This window comes from Hemiscyllium ocellatum, chromosome X, assembly GCF_020745735.1.
Source record: "Hemiscyllium ocellatum isolate sHemOce1 chromosome X, sHemOce1.pat.X.cur, whole genome shotgun sequence".
Taxonomy (NCBI): domain Eukaryota; kingdom Metazoa; phylum Chordata; class Chondrichthyes; order Orectolobiformes; family Hemiscylliidae; genus Hemiscyllium; species Hemiscyllium ocellatum.
The window spans coordinates 18,815,850-18,836,771 of record NC_083453.1 but is presented as its reverse complement, the minus strand read 5'-3'; the positions used below and the strand labels follow the sequence as shown (position 1 = coordinate 18,836,771).

Here is a 20,922-nt window from a genome sequence, read left to right as displayed (position 1 = left end):
CTACATGAAGCAGGGACACATCATTTAATTAGAAAGGAGTTGTTTAATATTGCATTAAGCTTCCTGCTGAATACCAATTTCTCTCTGCTTTGTTCTTCTGAATATGTATGTTGGCATTGACAAAACAATGTTACTGATCGAGAGATGTCACTGTGCTTTTAGCTCTTGGTGTATGAATAGCTGGGACTAATAAGCCATCAAAAGCACTTTTTAAATGAAAATTTAGTACCTCCACGCAGAGGGAAGGTTGTGTTTATGTGTTTTGAATCATGTCACTAATTTCACTCCAGATCATTAATATCTGGATTCTGAGCAGAGGTGGTAGTTGGATTTACTCATCATTTCTAGCTCAGGCCTTCCCACTCACTAATTACTTGACACTCAACCCCGCCGCCACCCTCTCATCAGCAAAACAATTCCAAGGGAATTCTCGCTCGTGTGAAAAGGATAAACATGAGCAGAAAACAATCCAGAAAAAAGCAGCTGCTTTGGCGCAAAGGTGTTCGGATTAGATTCCCTACAGTATAGAAACAGGCCCTTCAGCCCAACATGTCCACACCGACCCTCCAAAGGGAATCCCACCCAGATCCATTCCCTCCCTGACTATGGGCAATTTGGCATGACCACTGAACCTACACATCTTTGTGATCATGGGAGGAAACCCACACAGGCACAGGGAGAACATGCAAACTTCACAGTCAGTCACCCGTGGCAGGAATTGAACCTGGGCCCTTGGTGCTGTGAGATAGCAGTGCTAACCACTGAGCGACCGTGTCACCCTCAAATCTCAGCAGATCAGCAAGGAGGTGTTGGTCTTTCCTTTCTGCTTTCGAGCAGGACTGGGGCAAGTTGGGGTTTCAAGTCGCGCATGAGAAAAGAAGGGGTGGGAACTTGCAGGAGGGCCAGATTAGTGGCAGAATCAGATGAGAGGCGGGGGGGGAAGGGGCGCTGGTGAAGTCAATCTCAATGTTGGAGCATCACACTCTGGCTTTGACACTTCTGACAAACGTAGGCCTGATGGGTTTCTTGCTAGTCAGCGATGGGTTAGTGGTTCACAGGACCATTGCTTGCTTCATGTTTTATTGACGGCTTAACCCGTGTCATTCAACTTCCTGGGAAAACTTGATGTGGAAGTCAAAATGGGCTCCAGGTGGCTTCAGCCCACTGTGAGGAGCCACCATATTGGGCACCAACATCTCAGGGCATGTTCCATGGAGCGCGCGTGCGCGCACACACACACACACACACACACAACCCCCACAGACACTGGGTACCAACATCTCAGGGCATGTTCCATGGGGCACACACACACACACACACAGAGACACACACACACACACACACACACACAACTCCCGCAGACACCCACAGACACTGGACACCAACATCTCAGGACACACTCCATGATGCAGAAACACACACACACACCCTACCCCCACAGACACTGACATTTGACATGTACCAGCCTCCAGGAACTCTCATGGCCCATCTCTGATCCACTTACAGGGCCCTTCGGCCCTTCAATGCTGCCCCTTAGGGCTGCCCCGGGAGCTCTCATCATCATGGTGCGGCGAGGGCACTGTGTTCAGAGACAGCCTCCGCTCACCCCCCCACTCATAGCCTGCGCCAGGCTGGATCTGCGGCCTGTTACTGTTGGCACAGGTGCCCTCAGTGAGTGTGTGAGCAGCGCAGAGGGCATGCAGGGTTAGCGATGTCAAGGGGTGGGTGACAGTGAGTGAGGGAAGATATTGCAGCAATAGTGAGAGTGGGAGAGCGTGAGAATGGGAGAGCGTGACTCTGGGTGGGTGGGTACAGGAGCAGAGAGAGACAGTGAGAGGGTGAGGTATCGGAGAGCACTTACGCTGGTGGAGTGGGGAAGGTCACTGACCTTCTTCCTACTGCCCTGCGCATTCCTCCAGACGCTGAGGCTGCACTGAGCCGGGTGGTAACCTCCGACCAGGTTGGCATGGCCTGGTGCCATGGCCTTCCCTGTTGGACCAGGGAAAGAGGGCGTCCCGAGTCTGTATCACCCCATCCAGCACGGCCCCCAGGGTCGCTGTCCACAAAGCAGGGGGTGCCACTATCTCCCTGTCTGCCCAGTCTGGGGGCAAACCAGGAACCGTGCCAGGGAGCTCCGGACTGGCAGGGCTTGTCTGGGCGCACAACAGCATTTTAAAGATGGCGCCGGTGCAAGGGATACCATGAATTCTGGGCTACGTGCTGAGTGGCAAGTTGTTTCAGGAACGATGGCTGGTAAGATGGCGCTGGAATCAGACGAGAGAGACAGCAGGGGCGCGGGACAGATCGTTAACGATGCAAATTCGGTAGGACATGGCAGGAAACCATTCACGGCTTGGCAGAGAGAAACCCTTTGTGAAACGCGATGCTACCCGCACTTAGCCAAAGAGAAGGTGAGTAGAGCCACTTCATTTCCCACTCTTAATTTGTTACGATCGCTGTGGAGGAGCCCATGATCATCTACGAACTCATCTCCTGGCAAATGGAGGCCTCTTGCAGAACAGTTTCAATGTCCTACCTCTGGGCCAGAATGTTGTGGTTCAAGTCTTGTGTCAGAACACATTTGTAAGGTGCTGTACTGTTCTAGGTTCTCACAAGTCAATTAAAAGCAATCTCCATTAGTCACCAACATCTCTACTTTGCCCCCTTCCCCTTCCCCCAATCCTCCAGGTTCCTGTCAGCAAAATGGTTACCTTCTGCTCAACATGTCTGGGTGAGTCAAATGCCAGTGCGTATCTGGACGCACAAATACTGACATAACATGGTTGCTGTGATTACCTGAGCACAGACCTGAGGCGAATCCAAGGTACCCACATGGAAGAAATGAAGTCATTGCCATTTCATCCACAGATAACAAAATCAAGTCAGCATCAAGACATCTGCATTGCTTGTTGGACAGATTGAGAGACTAAAGTTTGCACGCAGAGTATTCACCTCACTAAAATAATGAAGGCCGACTCCAGAATACACAAATGGACCCTATTTCAGCAGCTGCTCTTGCACAGCGAAGCAGAGAGTGGAAATGGATTTGTAATCAATATCTGGAAGACTTGTGGAAGTTTGTCTCTTTTCCCCGTGCCTTCGAACTGCATGATGACAATACTATGTGGGGAAGAGACCATTTACAGAGAATTCCGAATTGTCAGTTTTGCATGACTGATGTATGTTGAGGTTGTACAGGATGTTGGTGAGGCCTTTCCTGGAATATTGTGTCTAGTTCTGGTCGCCCTGTTATAGGAAGGATATTATTAATCTGGAGAGGGTTCAGAAGAGATTTACCAGGAATTTGCCAGGTATGGAAGAGTTGAGTTCGAAAGAAAGGCTGGACAGGCGGGGACGTTTTTCACTGGAGCACCAGACATTGAGGGTGTCCTTATAGAGGTCTATAAAATCACGAGGAGATTAGATAAGGCGAATGGCAGGTGTCTTTTCCCTAGGGTGGGGATGTCAAGACTGAATGGTGGAGGCATAGCTTTAAGGGGAGAGGAGAAGGATTTTAAAAAGACATGAGGGGTAATTTTTTTTTACTCAGAGAACATTTCCTGTGTGGAATGAACTTCCTGAGGAAGTGGTGGATGTGGGTACATCTACAAGGTTAAAAAGACATTTGGATAAGGACATGAAGAGGAAAGGTTTGGAGGGATATGGGTCTGGAGCAGGCAGGTGGGACTGGGTTAGTTTGGGATTGTGTTCAGCATGGACTGGATGGACCGAAGGGTCTGCTTCCATGCTTTATGTCTCTATGGAAACAAGCCAACACCTAACCAGCCATAGATCATCAGGTTCCACTCTCACAATTCAAGAACTCAAAGAACTTCAAACCACGTTTTTTTTTATCTTTCAGTTTGTACCACACGTCCGTCACCCTTTTCTGTTTAAACCTATTGGGCGTTCATTCGATGTCACGTTTTTAACATTTTTTTCAGGGCAGTTCAGGGTAAACTTGCTCTTTCATTCACTCAAAAAGACCTTGGTAATCGGGTTCCTATTTTCCAGTCGAATATATGTTTTACCTGAAGCGACAATTCAAATCAAATGAAAGTGATCATTTAATTAATAGCTGTGTGCTTAAAAAGAGATAAAAATATTCATGACTAACCAGGGTGGCATTAATAAGAGGGGAGCTGAGTTCCCCCCCCCCCCCTCAGCTGGTATACAGTAATTAAGAAGGGGAAAAGCTGTAGGCATGGGGCAAGCGATGAGAAGCTAGATTCGTTGGGTATCGCAAACTCTGGTACATAAATCTCCTTCTGACTGTAAGAATTCGATGAAATGAGAAATTCGTCTTGTTTTGCCTCACAGTAATTGCAAAACATCAAAACAATTAAGCAATCATCCGCTCCCTGTGCAGTGGAAGTGTAAGGGAATTTCACTCGCACACTGCCAAGCCAATCCGTGTACTCTTGGCAGGTTGCGATGATTATTTTAATTTCTCCAAACGCTGGAAGTATTGGCCTGGGGGCAGATCGCAATGTACAGCACATCAAACCTTGTAAACCACACTCAGTTTTTACCACTGTGGAGGCGAGTAAGGAGATTTCTGAGGATGACAATGACTCGGTTAGGCGGTGGAGTAATTGAGTGATGCAATTCATCAATGAACCTTCAATTGCTGTCCCTGCATTGTTAGAAACTCCAACGATTCCTTTGAATTTGGTGTTCATCAACACTTCCATTATGTCACGATTTGGAGATGCCGGTGTTGGACTGGGGTGTACACAGTTAAAAATCACACAACGCCAGGTTACAGTCCAACAGGTTTAATTGGAAGCACACTAGCTTTCAGAGCGACGCTCCTTCATCAGGTGATTGTCACCTGATGAAGGAGCGTCGCTCCGAAAGCGAGTGTGCTTCCAATTAAACCTGTTGGACTATAACCTGGTGTTGTGTGATTTTTAACTCCATTATGTCAGGGAGTTGGCTCACCAATAGAATGTGAGAAATAAAAGCCACATGCACATCAATTTGGTTTTGAATTATTCTTGTCATATGTACCGAGATACAGTGAAAAGTATTGTTTTATGTGCTAACCACACAAATCATACCTTACATAAGTATATAAGGGGAACAGAACAGAAAACAGATATAGCTTCACTGCTACATGGAAGGTACAGGGGAAGACCAACTCTAATATATGAGAGGTCTGTTTGTAAGTCTGATAACAGCGGGGAAGAAGCTGTTCTTGAATCTGTTAGTCTGTGTGTTTAAGCTTTTGTATCCTTTGCCCTATGGAAGAGTTTGGAAGAGATGATAACCGGGGTGGGAGGGGTCTGTGATGATGTTGCTGCCTTCCCGAGGCAGTGGGAAGTGTCGATGGAGCCAATGGATGGAAGGTTGGTTTGGGTGATGGACTGGGCTGTGTTTACAACTCTCTGTAGTTTGTTACAGTCCTGGGCAGAGCAGTTGCCGTCCCAAGCTGTGATCCATCCGGATGGAATGCTTTCTGTGGTACAGCTGTAAAAGTTGGTACTGAACAAAAAGATGGATCCTTTGGCCCATTTGTTACAGGCAACATGGGGCCTGAGCAGCAACAGGGGTGAGATACAGAGTAAATGTGTAACATGGACATGTCATCTCAATCCACTCTGAACTGCTGCTCACGATAAAGGTTGTTTCAGGGATAAAAAAAAACCACCTTGATCTAATTCTTGATGAACAAGGTATAATGTATTACCTGTCAGCAACTGGTTAAGGATACCTTAATATGGTCTCCATTGTTCCAGAGATTTTCTGGTCTGGTTCATTACACTGGGAGATACACTATGCCTCAGCGGGCAGTGCCCTTGCCTCAGAGTAAACAGGTTGTGCTGTCATGCACCAGTGACTCAATGATAACACCTTGGCTGACAATACTGTGGGATTGCTGCCCTGTTCAAGACGCAGTCTTTCAGATGCCATGGTGAATAGGAGCCCCTGGCCGCCTTCTCACGTCACTCCAAAAGGTCACAAGACCCTGAGCTGGAAGAGTGCAGGGGAGTTCTCCCCAGTGTCCTTCCAATGTTTATCCTGCAGTCGACATGGGGGCGGCACGGTGGCTCAGTGGTTCGCACTGCTGCCTCACGGGCCCGGGTTCGATTCCAGCCTCGGCTGACTATCTGTGCGGAGTTTGCATGTTCTCCACCGCGTCTGCTTGGGTCTCCTCTGGCTGCTCCTTCCACCCCAAGATGGGCAGATTGGCTGTGCTGAACTGCCCACCGTGTCCAAGGATGTGCAAGCTCGGTGGGTTAGCCTTTGTAAATGCTGGGTTACGGGGTAAGGGGGTGGGATGCTCCTTGGAAGAGTTGGTGTAAGGTCAAATGGTGTGCTCCCACACTGTAGGGATTCTAAAATGAGATTATCTGGTTGACAGCATATTGCTGTTGCTATGCATAAACTGACTGCTACGTTGCCTACATTACTATGGCACTGGGAATGGGGACCGTGAAAGATTTTATGGGAACACAGATCTTCATTATTTTCCTCTGTTCCCCTCGTGGAGTGGTGACCTGGTGACAATGTCCTCTGCAGGTTTCCACTTCCTTGGAATGGACTCCTTGTTCACTTCTCAGATCTTTCTAACCACCAAAGAGCAAGCGCTCGCCTCCCATCGCCATGGGGACTGTGTCGGGCCTCAGAGGTCAAAGGTCACTGTGCTATTTATATCATTTTCTTGACGACTGAGTTTCATAACAGTGAAAACTCGACGATACGAAGGTTTCATGTTGAAATATTGACTCGAATGTGTGGAAAAAAATCTCACATCTGGTTGCCGTGGTTATGTCAAGTGTGCTGAGCCGCTACACAGCAGAAGCACTTGATCTTTGACATGATTGTATTGATTTTAAGGATTTCTGCCAATGCCTAAATTTATGGCTCTTTGCCGGCAGCTTTCTTTTCCCCCTTTATTCATTCACGGGATGAGGGTGTCACTGACCAAGCAGCGTGTATTGCCCATCCCTAGTTGCCCAGAGGGCAGTTAGGTAATGACCACATTGCAGTGGGCCTGAAGTCACCTGCAGTCCAGACGAAGTAAGGACGAGAGCTTCCTTCCTCAAAGGACACTGGTGAACCAGCCGGATGTTTTCCCAACAATGGATTCGTGGTCATCATTAATCCCAGATTTCTTTTTTAACTAGATTCAAATTCCACCATCTGCCCTGCAGGGTTCGAACCTGGACGTTACCCAGGTTTCTGGGTTGATAGTCCAGCACTAGGCCATCACCTCCTCATGTACAGTGCCATCTTCATAGGAACAGGAGAGAACGCTGCATAGAAACTGTCAGGTGATGCCCAAGGAAACTCACACGGATGAGATCATTCCTGTGCCAAGCACCTTCTCTCAGATGGTGTTTCAGCTCCTAAATGCGTGGACCCATGGCAAGTTTGGCCCTCACAAGCACTGGCTGCCCTCTCTCAAATGGGCACTGACCATGTGCCAGTGTGTTGAAGGTACCTAATATATTATTTGTGTTATTACAATGGAGAGGCCGCTCGTGGAGTACTGCATACGGTTCTGGTCACCCTGTGACTAAATTGGAAAAGGTGCAGAAAAGATTTACCCGGTTGTAACCAGGACTAGAGGGTTTGAGCTACAGGGAGAGGCTGGAGAGGCTGGGGCTGTTTTCCCTGGAGTGTCGGAGGCTGAGGGGTGACCTTACAGAGGTTTACAAAATCACAGTTTTCATGATGACTTCAGAATCTCATTGACCAGCAACTGCCTCATGTCCTTGCATTTGCATCGCAGTGAAGTCTCCTCTTCCCTTTCATTTGGACATAAATTCCAATTCTCTCTCAAGATTTCTGACGTGGGCTCCGAACTATGTGAGGAAAAGAATCCAGAAAGTTCAGCGGTTCTCACGTTGACCTCCAGCGCGAGGACTCTTGAGGTAGGTTATTCTGTTGAATGCTCGCGCAGTGAACACAATTCCTTTCGCTTAATCACAACATGACTGAGGTGACACCGATTATAAAGCAAACTCCTGTGACAGAATTTGTTACCATGATGCTTTGAGCTGATGTTATCTCCTTCAGGGTTAACACACCACAAAGACAATAAATTATGCTCACCGCTTCTGCACAGTAAACAGAATCAATACCTGACGATTATTGATTCGCAATACTGTGAACCGTTCAATCAACTGGAGCTTTTGCTTCATGCTGACAGGAATGGGACTCTGGGGTATCATTCTGTCCCAAGACTGCCAGCAACAGCACTAAATGAGATGCCAACTCCTCGAAAGAGAAAGAACGGTGGGATGGAATCTTGAGGCAAGTCAGAGGCGGTTTACACTAGAGAAGTTTGACAAGCTGTGTCGTGCGCTCCTCGCTGAGGGAAACCAGTCCTGAAAAGGGATGATTTTCTTGAAAGAGCCCAAGTATCGCTCCCTGTCCGCGCAGTTATGTCCACCGTCTCATTCATATGTACCTTAATAAACTAAATGCATCCAAATAATTGGATAGGTCTAAGCTTTTGTGGCTCGCTGTTTCCATAGAAACCATACACACCAATGGCCATTGATGGAACAAAAAGGATTGGGGCCTTATTAACAGCACTGCCAAAGCATGATAATTGCTTGAGATAATTAACATAATAGATCACTGTGTTTCATTACGATTATTCACAGATTCTGCTTAATTGTTGTACTTAATTGCAATTTGAATGGGCTGCTGGGGTTGGCTCATTCCAACTGGTGCTGGAATACGCACTGACAGACCAAAGCTCAGGGCTAACACTCCGAAGTTTCAACGGGGAATATCTCGTACAGTACGCTGAGGGAATGGAAACTGCGCTCTGGCGTTGCATGCACCAGAGAAGGTCGACATGAAATGTATCTTGTAAATAGAGCCTGCAATTCTAAGCGTGGTGAGACACCTCATATGGTGCAGGGAAAGAAATTTGCGCATTATACAATGTCAAATCTGAACTGTTAAGTGTTGCTGTGGCTTTAACAGGTTATTTTGTCCTTATGTTTCAAAGAGAGGTTTTAAGACAGAGGCGCCAAGCTGACTAGTTGGAGAGCCAGTAAACAGGTTGTGAGGCATTGGTTTTTTAGAAAAAAGTTGGAACAATAGAAGCAGTCTGGCTGGGTGTAGCCAGCTGTCACAGACCAGTATTTCTAGATTTTGTTTTGGTTTTAAGCAATTGCTGTCAGAGTTGCAGGAGGGTAGAGGCTGCCAGAACTTTGAAGAAATATAAGGTATCTTTTCCCTCTCTCAGTTACAGCTGTAGTTACTCTCTGTTGCCTGGTTACCTGGGAGACAAATCTATTTTCCTGAATTTTCCTTTTTACCAAGGGGTGTGTTTATGGGATGTTACTATACTGGAACAGTTAATTAGCAACAGTTACTGTATCTATTATTCAGTTAAGTTTTCCATTCGAGTTAAGCTATTCCAAGTTCCTCTTTCTTTTGTTTGTATTTTAATTATAGTTTTGAAATAAATTATGTTTTGTTTAATGTCGAGCAGTTTGACTAAGCAAATTACATCTGGATCACAGCACCTCACATCTGCCTTTAAAATAAGAAAAAGTGGCGGTCTATGCTAAAATATTTTCAGTGGGTCTGGTCTGGTCCATTACAAATGTAAATACACTTATTTTATAAATAAAATTGAAAATATGTAACATTAGGCTGAAAACTAGATACCGCAGTTATTTTGACCACCATTTGAATTTAACCAATCAGTTTAAATTATGCCCCAGGATACTAAAACCCAATCGAATTTGAATTTTACTGTCTTGACAACATTGAGCCTATAAGACGATCCTATGCTTGGGGTATAAATAGCTGGCATTTTGAGAGTTAGCCAGTGAGAGAGTGAACTGGCATCGAGAGAGATTGCCATCCAAAACACTCTCTATCAAAGGTATCGTTTACAGATGAAACATCTTTGCAGCGAAAGACCAAAGACAACCCAGGGAGATCTACAGCCAAAGGGAGACAGACGCCGACAATGACAGCCGTGGTCTGGATTTGAAAATTAAGTTGACGTAATTCTAACAGGGGCTTTTGTTGGATCAGTATACTATTATAGAGTGAGGGGTAGATAACAGACCTTAAAGAGAAAGGAGGCTTCAAGGTGTGAATAGTTGTTATTCAATGTTCACTTTTAGAGTTAAAGAATAAAATTGACGTTTTTCTTTGAACAGTAGAATTTGAGGAGTTCTCTGTCACTGATATTTTAACAGATTACGAGAGGAGGTGAGCTTTTCTGGGTGCTTGGTTTAATTAGCAGAAAGGTTCACTGCTGAGTCAAAGAACCTGACAGCACAGGAACAGGCCCTTCGGCCCTCCAAGCCTGCACCAATCCAGATCCTCTATCTAAACCTGTCGCCTATTTTCTAAGGGCCTGTATCCCTCTGCTCCCTGCCCTTTCATGTATCTGTCCAGATACATTTTTAATAATGCTATCATTCCCGCCCCTACCACCTCCGCAGATACCCACTACCCTCTGCGTAAAGAACTTTCCACACATACCTCCCTAAACTTTCTCCCTCTCACCTTGAACTCCTAGCCCCTAGTAACTGAATCCCCCACTCTGGGAAAAAGCTTCTTGCTATCCACCCTGTCTCTCCCTCTCATGATTTTGTAGGCCGCAATCCGGATCCCCCCATAACCTCCATCTTTCTGATGAAAATGATCCCAATCTACTCAACCTCTCCTCATAGCTAGTGCCCTCCATACCAGGGAACATCCTGGTGAACCTCCTCTGCACCCTCTCCAAAGCATCCACATCCTTTTGGTAATGTGGTGACCAGAACTGTACGCAGTATTCCAAACGTGGCCGAACCAAAGTCCTATACAATGTTAACATGACCTGCCAACTCTTGTACTCAATATCCTGTCTGATGAAGGAAAGCATGCCGTATGACCACTCTATCGACCTGCGTTGCCACCTTCAGGGAACAATGGACCTGAACACCTAGATCTCTCTGTACATCAATTTTCCTGTAAGTTATGTTGTGATCATTATAGCATTTCCGTCAACTGCCCACACAGACTTCCTCCACGACATGACAACCTTCTGATCACAACTTGCTTCCCCTTTGGTTATTGAGGTCCATGCAATGCATCAAGGGAACAACTTGAAGCTGCCTACCCTCCTGTAATGCTCTGACCACTGCGTATATAAACCTGCACACGGCAAGACGAGAATAAGATGATCCGAGCTTGAGGTACTAATTAGGCGCGTGGATATTAATTTTTGGCAAAAGACGTTTGAAAGCGCAAGTTGCCCCACAACAATGGAGGATTTTGTACACAACTGGAGAAGCAGAGCGTAGCCTGTGAAATAACTCCCATTTACAAACAGAATAATTGCTGGGTTAACACGCAGTTCTGTACAAATACACAATCGTGGGCACCTTCTGCGCCATTTTGCCTCTACCTTTCAGACTGTACAACCCGCTGCTGTCAGGAATCCCACTCACTGCTCTCTCCATCTCCAAAATCCCAATGGAGTCCACCGTTTCTGCTGCAGAGACCTCCTGCTCCAGCATTTAGTTTCACTCAGGATGCATCTTATTCCGAACTGAATATCTCATGACAGCAGCTCTTCATAAAAGGACTTGAGGTGAGCTGCTTTATCTGGGGAGTTTACCTGTGAGAATATGCTGTTCAGATGGAGTGCAGTGAGCGATGGGTCGAGTTGACCCCAGTGCTCACCTTCAAAGGCAACACATACCCCAAGAGGTTGGGGCCAGTGGGAGGCGACCAGGAGCTAGGGATTGCTCGGATACATGAAGCTAGAGATCTTAATCTTCAGGAAGTGACAGGAATTAAGGGTGGTGTTTAAAATTCACAGAGAGGTTTTTGAACAGTAGTGATAAAAGAACCTATGGTTTCCAGTAGCAGGCGGATCACCACAGGAGACACGGTTAAGGCGACTGGTAAAAGTGAGATGACAGAGCAAAAGAACAAAGAGCAATTCAGCACAGGAACAGGCCCTTCGGCCCTCCTGTCCCGACACTTTTTGCCCCTCCATACTAAAACTGCCTTCACTTACAGGATCCGTATCCCTCAGATCCCTTCCTATTCATGTACTCGCTCGGGTGAATGCTGCTATTGTGTCTGCTCCCACCCCCTCCTCTGGCAGCGCGTTCCAGGCACACCCCCCCCCTTTGTGTGAAAAACCTGCCTCGCACATCTCTTTTAAACTCCACCCCCCACCCGCACCTTGAAGCTGTGTCCCCTAGTAATGGACCCCTCCACCCTGGGGACAAAGCCTCATATTTCCCACTCTATCCACGCCTTTCACAATCTTATGAACGTCTGTCAGGTCGCCCCTCAACCTCCTGCGTTCCAGTGAAAACAAACCCAGTCTATCCAACTTTTCTTCATCGCTAAAATCCCCCCCAAACATCCTGGTAAACCTTTTCTGTCCCCTCTCCCAAATCCTCCACATCCACATCCTCCTGGTAGCGCGGTGACCAGAACTGTACACAATATTCCAAGTGTGGCCTGACTAAAGTTCTATAAGGCTGCAGCATTATTTGTCTGTCCTTATGCAAACTGCTTTTTCCACTGAAGGCAGAAGAATCAAAAACAGTCATTGGAGGCGGAGCTTGAAAAACAGCATTTCCACGCTCGTTTTATTTTTAAAGTGAGTTGAGAAAGCTAATTTTGAAAGGAGGGACAGATTTCGACACATGCAACGTGTCTTAATGATGACTGCCCTGGCCTTAACAACCCATGAAGTGCTTCGAGAGGCTGATCGTGGCCCACATCAACTCCAGTCTCCCAGCCTGCCTCGGTCCTCAACAATTTGCACACTCCCTTCAAGGTCCACAGTGGATGTCATGTCCCTCGCCCTGTACCCATCCCTGGTCGGTGTGGACAACAAGGCCACCTACATTAGACTTCTGCTCATCAACTCCAACGCCGCCTTTAGCACCATGATGCCCTCCAGACTGATCTCAAAACTCCGTGACCTCGGTCTCAGCTCCATCTTCTGCAACTGGATCTTCAGCTTCCTGACGCAAGCAGTGACACCTCCTCCGCAATGACCCTGAACATTGCAGCGTCCCACCCCCCCACAACCAAGGGATGCGTTCTCAGCTCCCTACTGCACTCCCAGTACACCCACAGCACTGTCACCAACTTCCAAACAAATACCACCTACAAGTTTGTTGTTGGTGGGGTGGATATCTAACAACGATGAGTCAGAATCCAGGAAGGAGATAGAACTGGTCATTGGCTTCAGGAGGAGAAGTCACCCCCATCTACATCGATGGAGTGGAGGTTGACGGCGTCAAGTTTCTAGAAGTGACGATAACCGCCAACCCTGTCCTGGACTTCCCACGTAGATGCGACGGTCAGGAAGGTACAACAATGCCTCTTCTTCCTCAGGTGGCATGTCCATATGGACCCTTGCCAACCTTTACAGGTGCACAATAGAGAGCATACTAACTGGGTGGATAATGGTCTGGTACAGCAACTGCTCTGCCAATGACTGTAAGAAACATCAGAACATTGTGTGCACAGCCTAGACCATCACAGAAGGCAACGTCCCATCCGCGGACTCCATTTACACTTCTCATTGCTATGGAAAGGCTGCCAAAATCACCAAAAACCCCTTCAACCCCAGTAATGTTCCCTCAGAACCTCTTCCATCAAAGCAGAAGATACAGAAGCTTGAACACACGCACCAGCAGGTTCAGGAACTACTCCTTCTCTGCCATGATTAGACTGATGAATGGACTCTAACTTCATGTTGGCCTTGCTTCATGCACCTTCTGTGCAGTGTGAGAGTGGTGGGCCTGTGGAATTCATTGCCACGGAGCGCAGTGGAGGCCGGGACGTTAAACGTCTTCAAGGCAGAGATTAATAAATTCTTAATCTCGCAAGGAATTAAGGGCTACGGGGAGAGTGTGGGTAAGTGGCGTTGAAATGCCCATCAGCCATGATTAACTGGCAAAGTGGACCCGATGGGCCGAATGGCTCCTATTTCTTATGGTCTTATGGTAACCTCGTGTGCCTCACTCTGACTAAGCACCCAATGATCTGTATGTCCTTGCTTGCCATGATCTACCTGTACTGCTCACAAACAAAGCTTTTCACTGTACTTAGGTACACGTGACTCCAATGAATCAAATCAAATCAAAGAATTAGAAGGCAACTTTTGACCTAAAACACTGTTTGCTGACCAAATACTGCAGCCTTACTATTTATCAAAACAGTCAGCGCCGGATAAAATTCCAGCTTTGAGCAGAAAAATTTGAAAACAAATACATTTAAAATGATTAAACTACCCCTCGAAAGTGCACACATTTTCCTCCCCTTTGGTGTGACGTTTTCACTCTGAAAAATTTATGAAGTTTTCTCAAGTTCCAACTCACGTACGTTTTAAGATCCTTTTAAATCAAACGCTTGACATTGTTTCCAATTTTTTTGTCATGATTTACAAGGCTCTTGTCCACCATTTTAAACCTCGGGAGACATTAGCTGCTCAGATCAAAGTAAGAAAATGGGCTACATTTCACTTCACAAGGAAGAAATGGAGATATCATTTCAGCGCATCTGAAGAACTGATCCATAATGGTAACTAAAATGTTCGAAATCCATCGTCAGACATTGAACAGGCAATCCTTTTTTTTGCTGAAGGATTTTTGAATGCAATTCAATGAAGTCGCAGCTCAACTGAGTCAACTTTAAATATTCACCAGAAATAAAGGGGAAGAAAGAGTCACAGAGCTGTACAGCACAGAAACAGACCCTTCGGTCCAACTCGTCCGTGCTGACCAGATTTCCTCCATTAATCTAGTCCCACCTGCCAGCACTTGGCCCATATCCCTCCAAACCCTTCCTATTCAGATACCCATCCAGGTGCCTTTTAAATGTTGTAATTGTACCAATCTCCACCACTTCCTCTGGCAGCTCATTCCATACACGTACCACCCTCTGTGTGAAAAAGTTGCCCCTTACATCCCTTTTATGTCTTTCCCCTCTCACCTTAAACCTATGCCCTCTAGTTCTGGACTCCCCCACCCCAGGGAAAAGACTTTGCCTATTTATCCTATCCATCCCCCTCATGATTTTATAAACCTCTATAAGGTCACCCCTCAGCCTCCGACGCTCCAGGGAAAACAGCCCCAGCCTATTCAGCCTCTCCCTGTAGCTCAAACCCTCAAACCCTGGCAACATCCTTGTAAATTGTCTGTGTCTCTGTCATCCTCACAACATGATGACTAATAACATGCGCATTATCATATTGGTGTGAGATACCTTGATATCACTCCTTTTGAACTGGGTTCATCGCTTTGCTAATGTGTTCACGGAGGAAAGGGAGTCCCTGCGACTACCAGAGATCAGAGGGTAGGTCCACGGTCTAGAAGATTTAGGGGAAGGTTAAAAAGCACGGACGTTAGAGGAGAGCAAATGGAAATAATCAAAAGGGCGCTGAAAGGGTAACCAATATTATTTCCAATTACTTCCATGAATTGCCAACAAACCATAACTGCATTCACACAGCACCGTCGTCACATCCTCAGGATGTGCGCTAAACCATGAAGTACGTGGAGAAAGTGAGGACTGCAGATGCTGGAGATCAGAGTCAAGATTAGAGTGGTGCTGGAAAAAACACAGCAGGTCGGGCAGCATCCGAAGGGCAGGAAAATCGACGTTTCGGGCAAAAGCCCTTCATCAGGAATGAAGTATGTGGTTTCATTGATAACCGTACAAACCAAATTCGACAAACATGAACAAAATCATTGGCCAGCAATTTGGTGGGGTTGGTTGGAATCCAGGGCAGGCTGGCCAAATGGCCTCCTGTGCTCTTCTTCGAATAATGTCTGTCTAATGGGCTTTTGGTTTATAGATCTCATCCAGTTGTGTGCCCGCATGTCAATGTCCACGCGGAACGCCTTTGGGTAATATCCCCAGTATCCAGTCAAGGAAGATGAGAAAAGTGAGGATCGATGTAAGGGATGGGGAGAGAAGCCTCGCTGGGAGATGCTCTCAATGGGATCAGAAACCTGAGAGTGGAAGCAAGTAAAGCTAGTTGGACTGAGCTGGACAATGGAGTAGTCACAGGGCCTGGGTCAAGGAGAGGCGATGGTCTAGCAGCATTATCAACGGCCTAGTAATCCAAAGACCCAGGTAATGTTCTGGGACCTGTGCTCAAATCCAACCACAGCAGACTTTCAGTTCAATAAAAATCTGGAATTACGAGTCTAATCATTGGTGGGAAAACCCACCTGGTTCACTAACGTCCTTCAGGGAAAGAAACTGCCATCCTTACCCCACCACCAAGAACATCTTCCCCTCCCCACCCTTCTCTGCTTTCCACAAGGACCGTTCCCTCCGACACCGAACCCCCAGGTACCTTTCCCTCAACCGGAAACAATACAAAACCTGCTGGTACACCACCCCCCTCACCTCCATCCAGGGCCCCAAACAGTCCTTGCAGGTAACAGAGGTTCACCTGCCTCTCTTCCAACCTAGTTTACTGCATCAGGTGCTCCCGATGTAGAGAAGACCACATCGGGGAGACCAAACGTAAACTTAGGGAACGGTTCACTGAGCATCTAAACCAGGCCCACAGGGGCCGACCGGACCTCCCAGTCACCCCCCATTTTAATTCTCCTCCCCACTCCCTTTCCGACATGACCATCCTTGGTCTCCTCCATTGCCACAACAAACCAACCCACAAATTGGAGGAACACCACCTCATCTTCCGCCTGGGCAGCCTACAGCCTGGAGGACTCAACATTAAGTTCCTCAATTTCAAATAACCTCCCTCCCCAACCCCCAACTCCTTCCCAGCTCCTCCCCCTCCGTTCCGCTCCTCCCTGCCACAAACCAGATTCATTCCTCCCATTGACCAACCAGGTCGTACCCTCTAACTGTCTTCACCTATCCCCACCTCACCACCCTGCCCCCTCCATTCCCCTTATCTGCAGCTGTCCCTACACCCACGCCAGGTCCTGAAAAAGGGTTACACCTGAAATGATGTCTTCTCCACCTCCTGTGCTACCTGGCTTGCTGTGTTCTTCCAACCTCCTGTCTGTCTACCTTGGTTCCTGCAGTTTTTTTGCCTCTAATCCTTACCTGGTCTGGCCGACATGTGACTTCAGACCCACAGCAATATGGTAGATTCTTAACTGCCCCCTGGGCAATTAGGGATGGGTAATAAACACTGGCCTAGCCAATGGCACCCTCATCCCATCAATGAATTTTTAAAAAATTCAAATCCTGAAAAGAGGAGAAAGAGAGCTACAGAGAACGTCATTTATTATTTTGCTTCGAGCTGTTGCATGGTGGGAAACCTGACTGGGAAAAAGCTGAACGAGGAGACAGGTGACAACTTAGGTCAAGGGCTTTGGACTTGAAATGGGGATTTGAGCTTTGAGGTGGGTCAGATTCAACCTTTTCAGAGGGGCGTTTTTTGAGAGGGCGAGACTGATCTGGCGATGGAGGTTAAATGGTGAGCAGGGCGGCAGGAATGAGGTGCAGACAGCAGGAATTCCCGGGCAGGATGGGGAGGCGGAGAGACATTGGACTCCAACTGGATGAAGGGCCCAAATGGTGCAAGATTTGAGGAGCGCTTGTGGTGAAATGGATCGAGTTCTTGCCTCTGAGTCAGGAGCTGCCTGGTCAAGGCCTCAGCTTTCTTCACAGAATCATCCTATCCCTACAGTGTGGAAACAGGCCCTTCAGTCCACACTGACCCTCCAAAGAGTATCCCACCCAGACCCATTCCCCTACCCTATTACTCTATACTTTACCCCTGACTAATGCACTTAACCTACACATCCCTGGACACGATGGGACAATTTAGCATGGCCAATCCACCCTAACCTGCACATCCCTGGGCACTATGGGACAATTTAGCATGGCCAATCCACGCTAACCTGCACATCCCTGGGCACTATGGGACAATTTAGCATGGCCAATCCACGCTAACCTGCACATCCCTGGGCACTATGGGACAATTTAGCACGGCCAATCCACCCTAACCTGCACATCCCTGGGCACTATGGGACAATTTAGCACGGCCAATCCACCCTAACCTGCACATCCCTGGGCACTATGGGACAATTTAGCACGGCCAATCCACCCTAACCTGCACATCCCTGGGCACTATGGGACAATTTAGCACGGCCAATCCACCCTACCCTGCACATCCCTGGGCACTATGGGACAATTCAACATGGCCAATCCACCCTAACCTGTACATCCCTGGGCACTATGGGACAATTTAGCATGGCCAATCCACCCTAACCTGCACATCCCTGGGCACTATGGGACAATTTAGCACGGCCAATCCACCCTAACCTGCACATCCCTGGGCACTATGGGACAATTTAGCATGGCCAATCCACCCTAACCTGCACATCCCTGGGCACTATGGGACAATTTAGCATGGCCAATCCACCCTAACCTGCACATCCCTGGGCACTATGGGACAATTTAGCATGGCCAATCCACCCTAACCTGCACATCTTAGGACTGTGGGAGGAAACTGGAGCAAACTCACGCAGACACGGGGAGAATGTACAAACTCTACACAGACAGTTGCCCGAGGCTGGGATCGAACCCAGGTCCCTGGCGTTGTGAGGCGGCAGTGCTAACCACTGAGCAGACGGATACAGAAGGAAAGGTGTGAGGGGGATGTGAGAGGTGAAGGATCGAAAACACTGGACAGAGATTGCCCTGTCAATGATCAAGATCACGGGAGCAATGGGAGAAACAGACCCTTTGGTCCAACCAGTCCATAATCCCAAACTAACCTAGTCCCACCTGCCTGCTCCCGGCCCATATCCCTCCAAACCTTTCCTCTTCCTGTCCTTATCCAAATGTCTTTTAAACATTGTAACTGTACCCACATCCACCACTTCCTCAGGAAGTTCATTCCACACGCGAACCACCCTCTGGGTAAAATCATTTGTCCCTCATGTCTTTTTTAAATCTCTCTCCTCTCACCTTAACAACGTGACCCCCAGTCTTGAAATCCCCCACCATAGAGAAAAGACAGCTACCATGAACCCTATCTATACCCCTCATGATTTTATAAACCTCTATAAGATGGTCCCTCAACCTCCTACACTCCAGTGAAAGAAAGTCCCAGACTCCCACAATCCAAAGATGTGTAGGTCAGGTGAATTAGCTGTGCTAAATTGCCCATAGTGTTAGGTGCATTAGTCAGGGGTAAATATAGGGTAGGGGCCTGGGTGGGTTACTCTTTGGAGGGTCGGTATGGACTTGTTGGGCCGAAGGGCCTGTTTCCATACTGTAGGGAATCTATCTAATCTATCTATCCAGTCTTTCTTTCTAACTCAAACCTTCCAGACCCGTCAACATCCTGGTAAATCTCTTCTGAACCCTCTCCAGCTGAATAATATCCTTTCTATAAGGAAGGTCGATTGGAGGGTCAGTGTGGACTTATTGGGCCGAAGGGCCTGTTTCCACACTGTAGGGATTCGATGATTCTACAACAGGGCGACCAGAACTGGACACAGTACTCCAGAAGAGGCCTCACCAATGTCCTGTACAACCCCAACATGGCGTCCCAATTCAAAGCAGAGAAACGAAGGCAAGCAATTTTAACTGAGGCAGACAATTTGGTTTCTACGGCAGGAAAAGTGAGGTGAAAGCGTTCCAAGTGACGCTCTTGCTCGAATGCTGAACAGGTTAGCCTGGAAACCTTTTCTACAGTGAGCTCACCCGAGGCGACAAGATGAACAAGGGGCTTGGAATATGAATGCATTAAGCACAGTGTGATCCCACTCAAATTCGCTGTTTCACAGGTGAGTCTCCATAAGACAAAAATATATCTTGACAAACATGAAGAAGAGATAATGAGAGTTCACAAGCGCGCTAAAGTGAGAGAACCAGCAGTCCCTCCAATTACATTAATGACTTGTATTTTGAAATATTTATGACTCCTGCGTTAACACTGCAATTGAGTGCTAAGTAATCAGGTTCAGGGCAAGATCGCTTTGAACTTTCACATTCAAGCTCCAGTATTTGAGGATAATTATTTCACGAGACCACTTACTGTTAAGAGCCTTAGCTCTTGGAATTAAATAGCATTTCGATAACCTTAAAATTGCAGGTTACCTTTGGAAATATTCAAGGCGAGACTCAAAATAAAGGGAACATTCATTGAATAGTTTATATGCTGGCGCAAACCTCATGATGGAGGAGAAAGTGAGGTCTGCAGATGCTGGAGATCAGAGCGGAAAATGTGTTGCTGGAAAAGCGCAGCAGGTCAGGCAGCATCCAAGGAACAGGAAATTCGACGTTTCGGGCACAAGCCCTTCATCAGGATGAAGGGCTGATGAAGGGCTTGTGCCCGAAACGTCGAATTTCCTGTTCCTTGGATGCTGCCTGACCTGCTGCGCTTTTCCAGCAACACATTTTCAGCTCAAACCTCATTATACTTGCTGGATTCTGGCAGAGAGTGGGTACCAAATATATTTCTAAAATATATCGCAGGGTGCGGACATTTTATTTGTGGACAAGACTTACCTCCTCTGGTCACAATGCTCGGGCATGATTTTTGCATCAACTTTTCCCACAATTAGTTGGTAAGTCAATGGCTCCCTTTCTCTTTTGTTACGATGTGAAGATGCCGGTGTTGGACCGGGGCGGACAAAGTCAGGAGTCGCACGACACCAGGTTGTAGCTCTGACGAAGGAGCAGTGCTTCGAGAGCCTGCGATTTCTAATAAGCCAGTTGGACTTGAGCCTGGTGTCATGTGACTTCTGGGCGAAGGTGAGGCCTGCAGATTCTGGAGATCAGAGTCTCGATTAGAGTGGTGCTGGAAAAGCACAGCAGGTCAGGCGGCATCTGAGGAACAGGAAAATTGACGTTTCAGGCCCGAAACGTCAATTTTCCTGCTCCTCGGTCATGTGACTTCTGACCTTGCCTCTTTTGTTACGTCAACAGTCACACTGTAGTTGCGGACTTTGGCCACTGGATGTC

At 47.3% G+C, this 20,922-nt stretch overlaps 1 protein-coding gene across 2 annotated transcripts in view; it reads right to left on the bottom strand.

Moving 5' to 3' along the window:
* The window catches only part of asic1b (acid-sensing (proton-gated) ion channel 1b), a 912,521-nt gene that overhangs the window by 621,494 nt on the left and 270,105 nt on the right, over positions 1-20,922 (bottom strand). The window contains exon 4 of one of the 2 annotated variants that reach the window (XM_060820899.1): positions 12,288-12,317. The exons of the other annotated variant lie outside the window; for it this stretch is intronic. Within the exon in view, the coding sequence (XP_060676882.1) occupies positions 12,288-12,317 (30 nt within the window). The remainder of the gene's footprint in view (positions 1-12,287; positions 12,318-20,922) is intronic. 2 annotated transcript variants of the gene reach the window in all.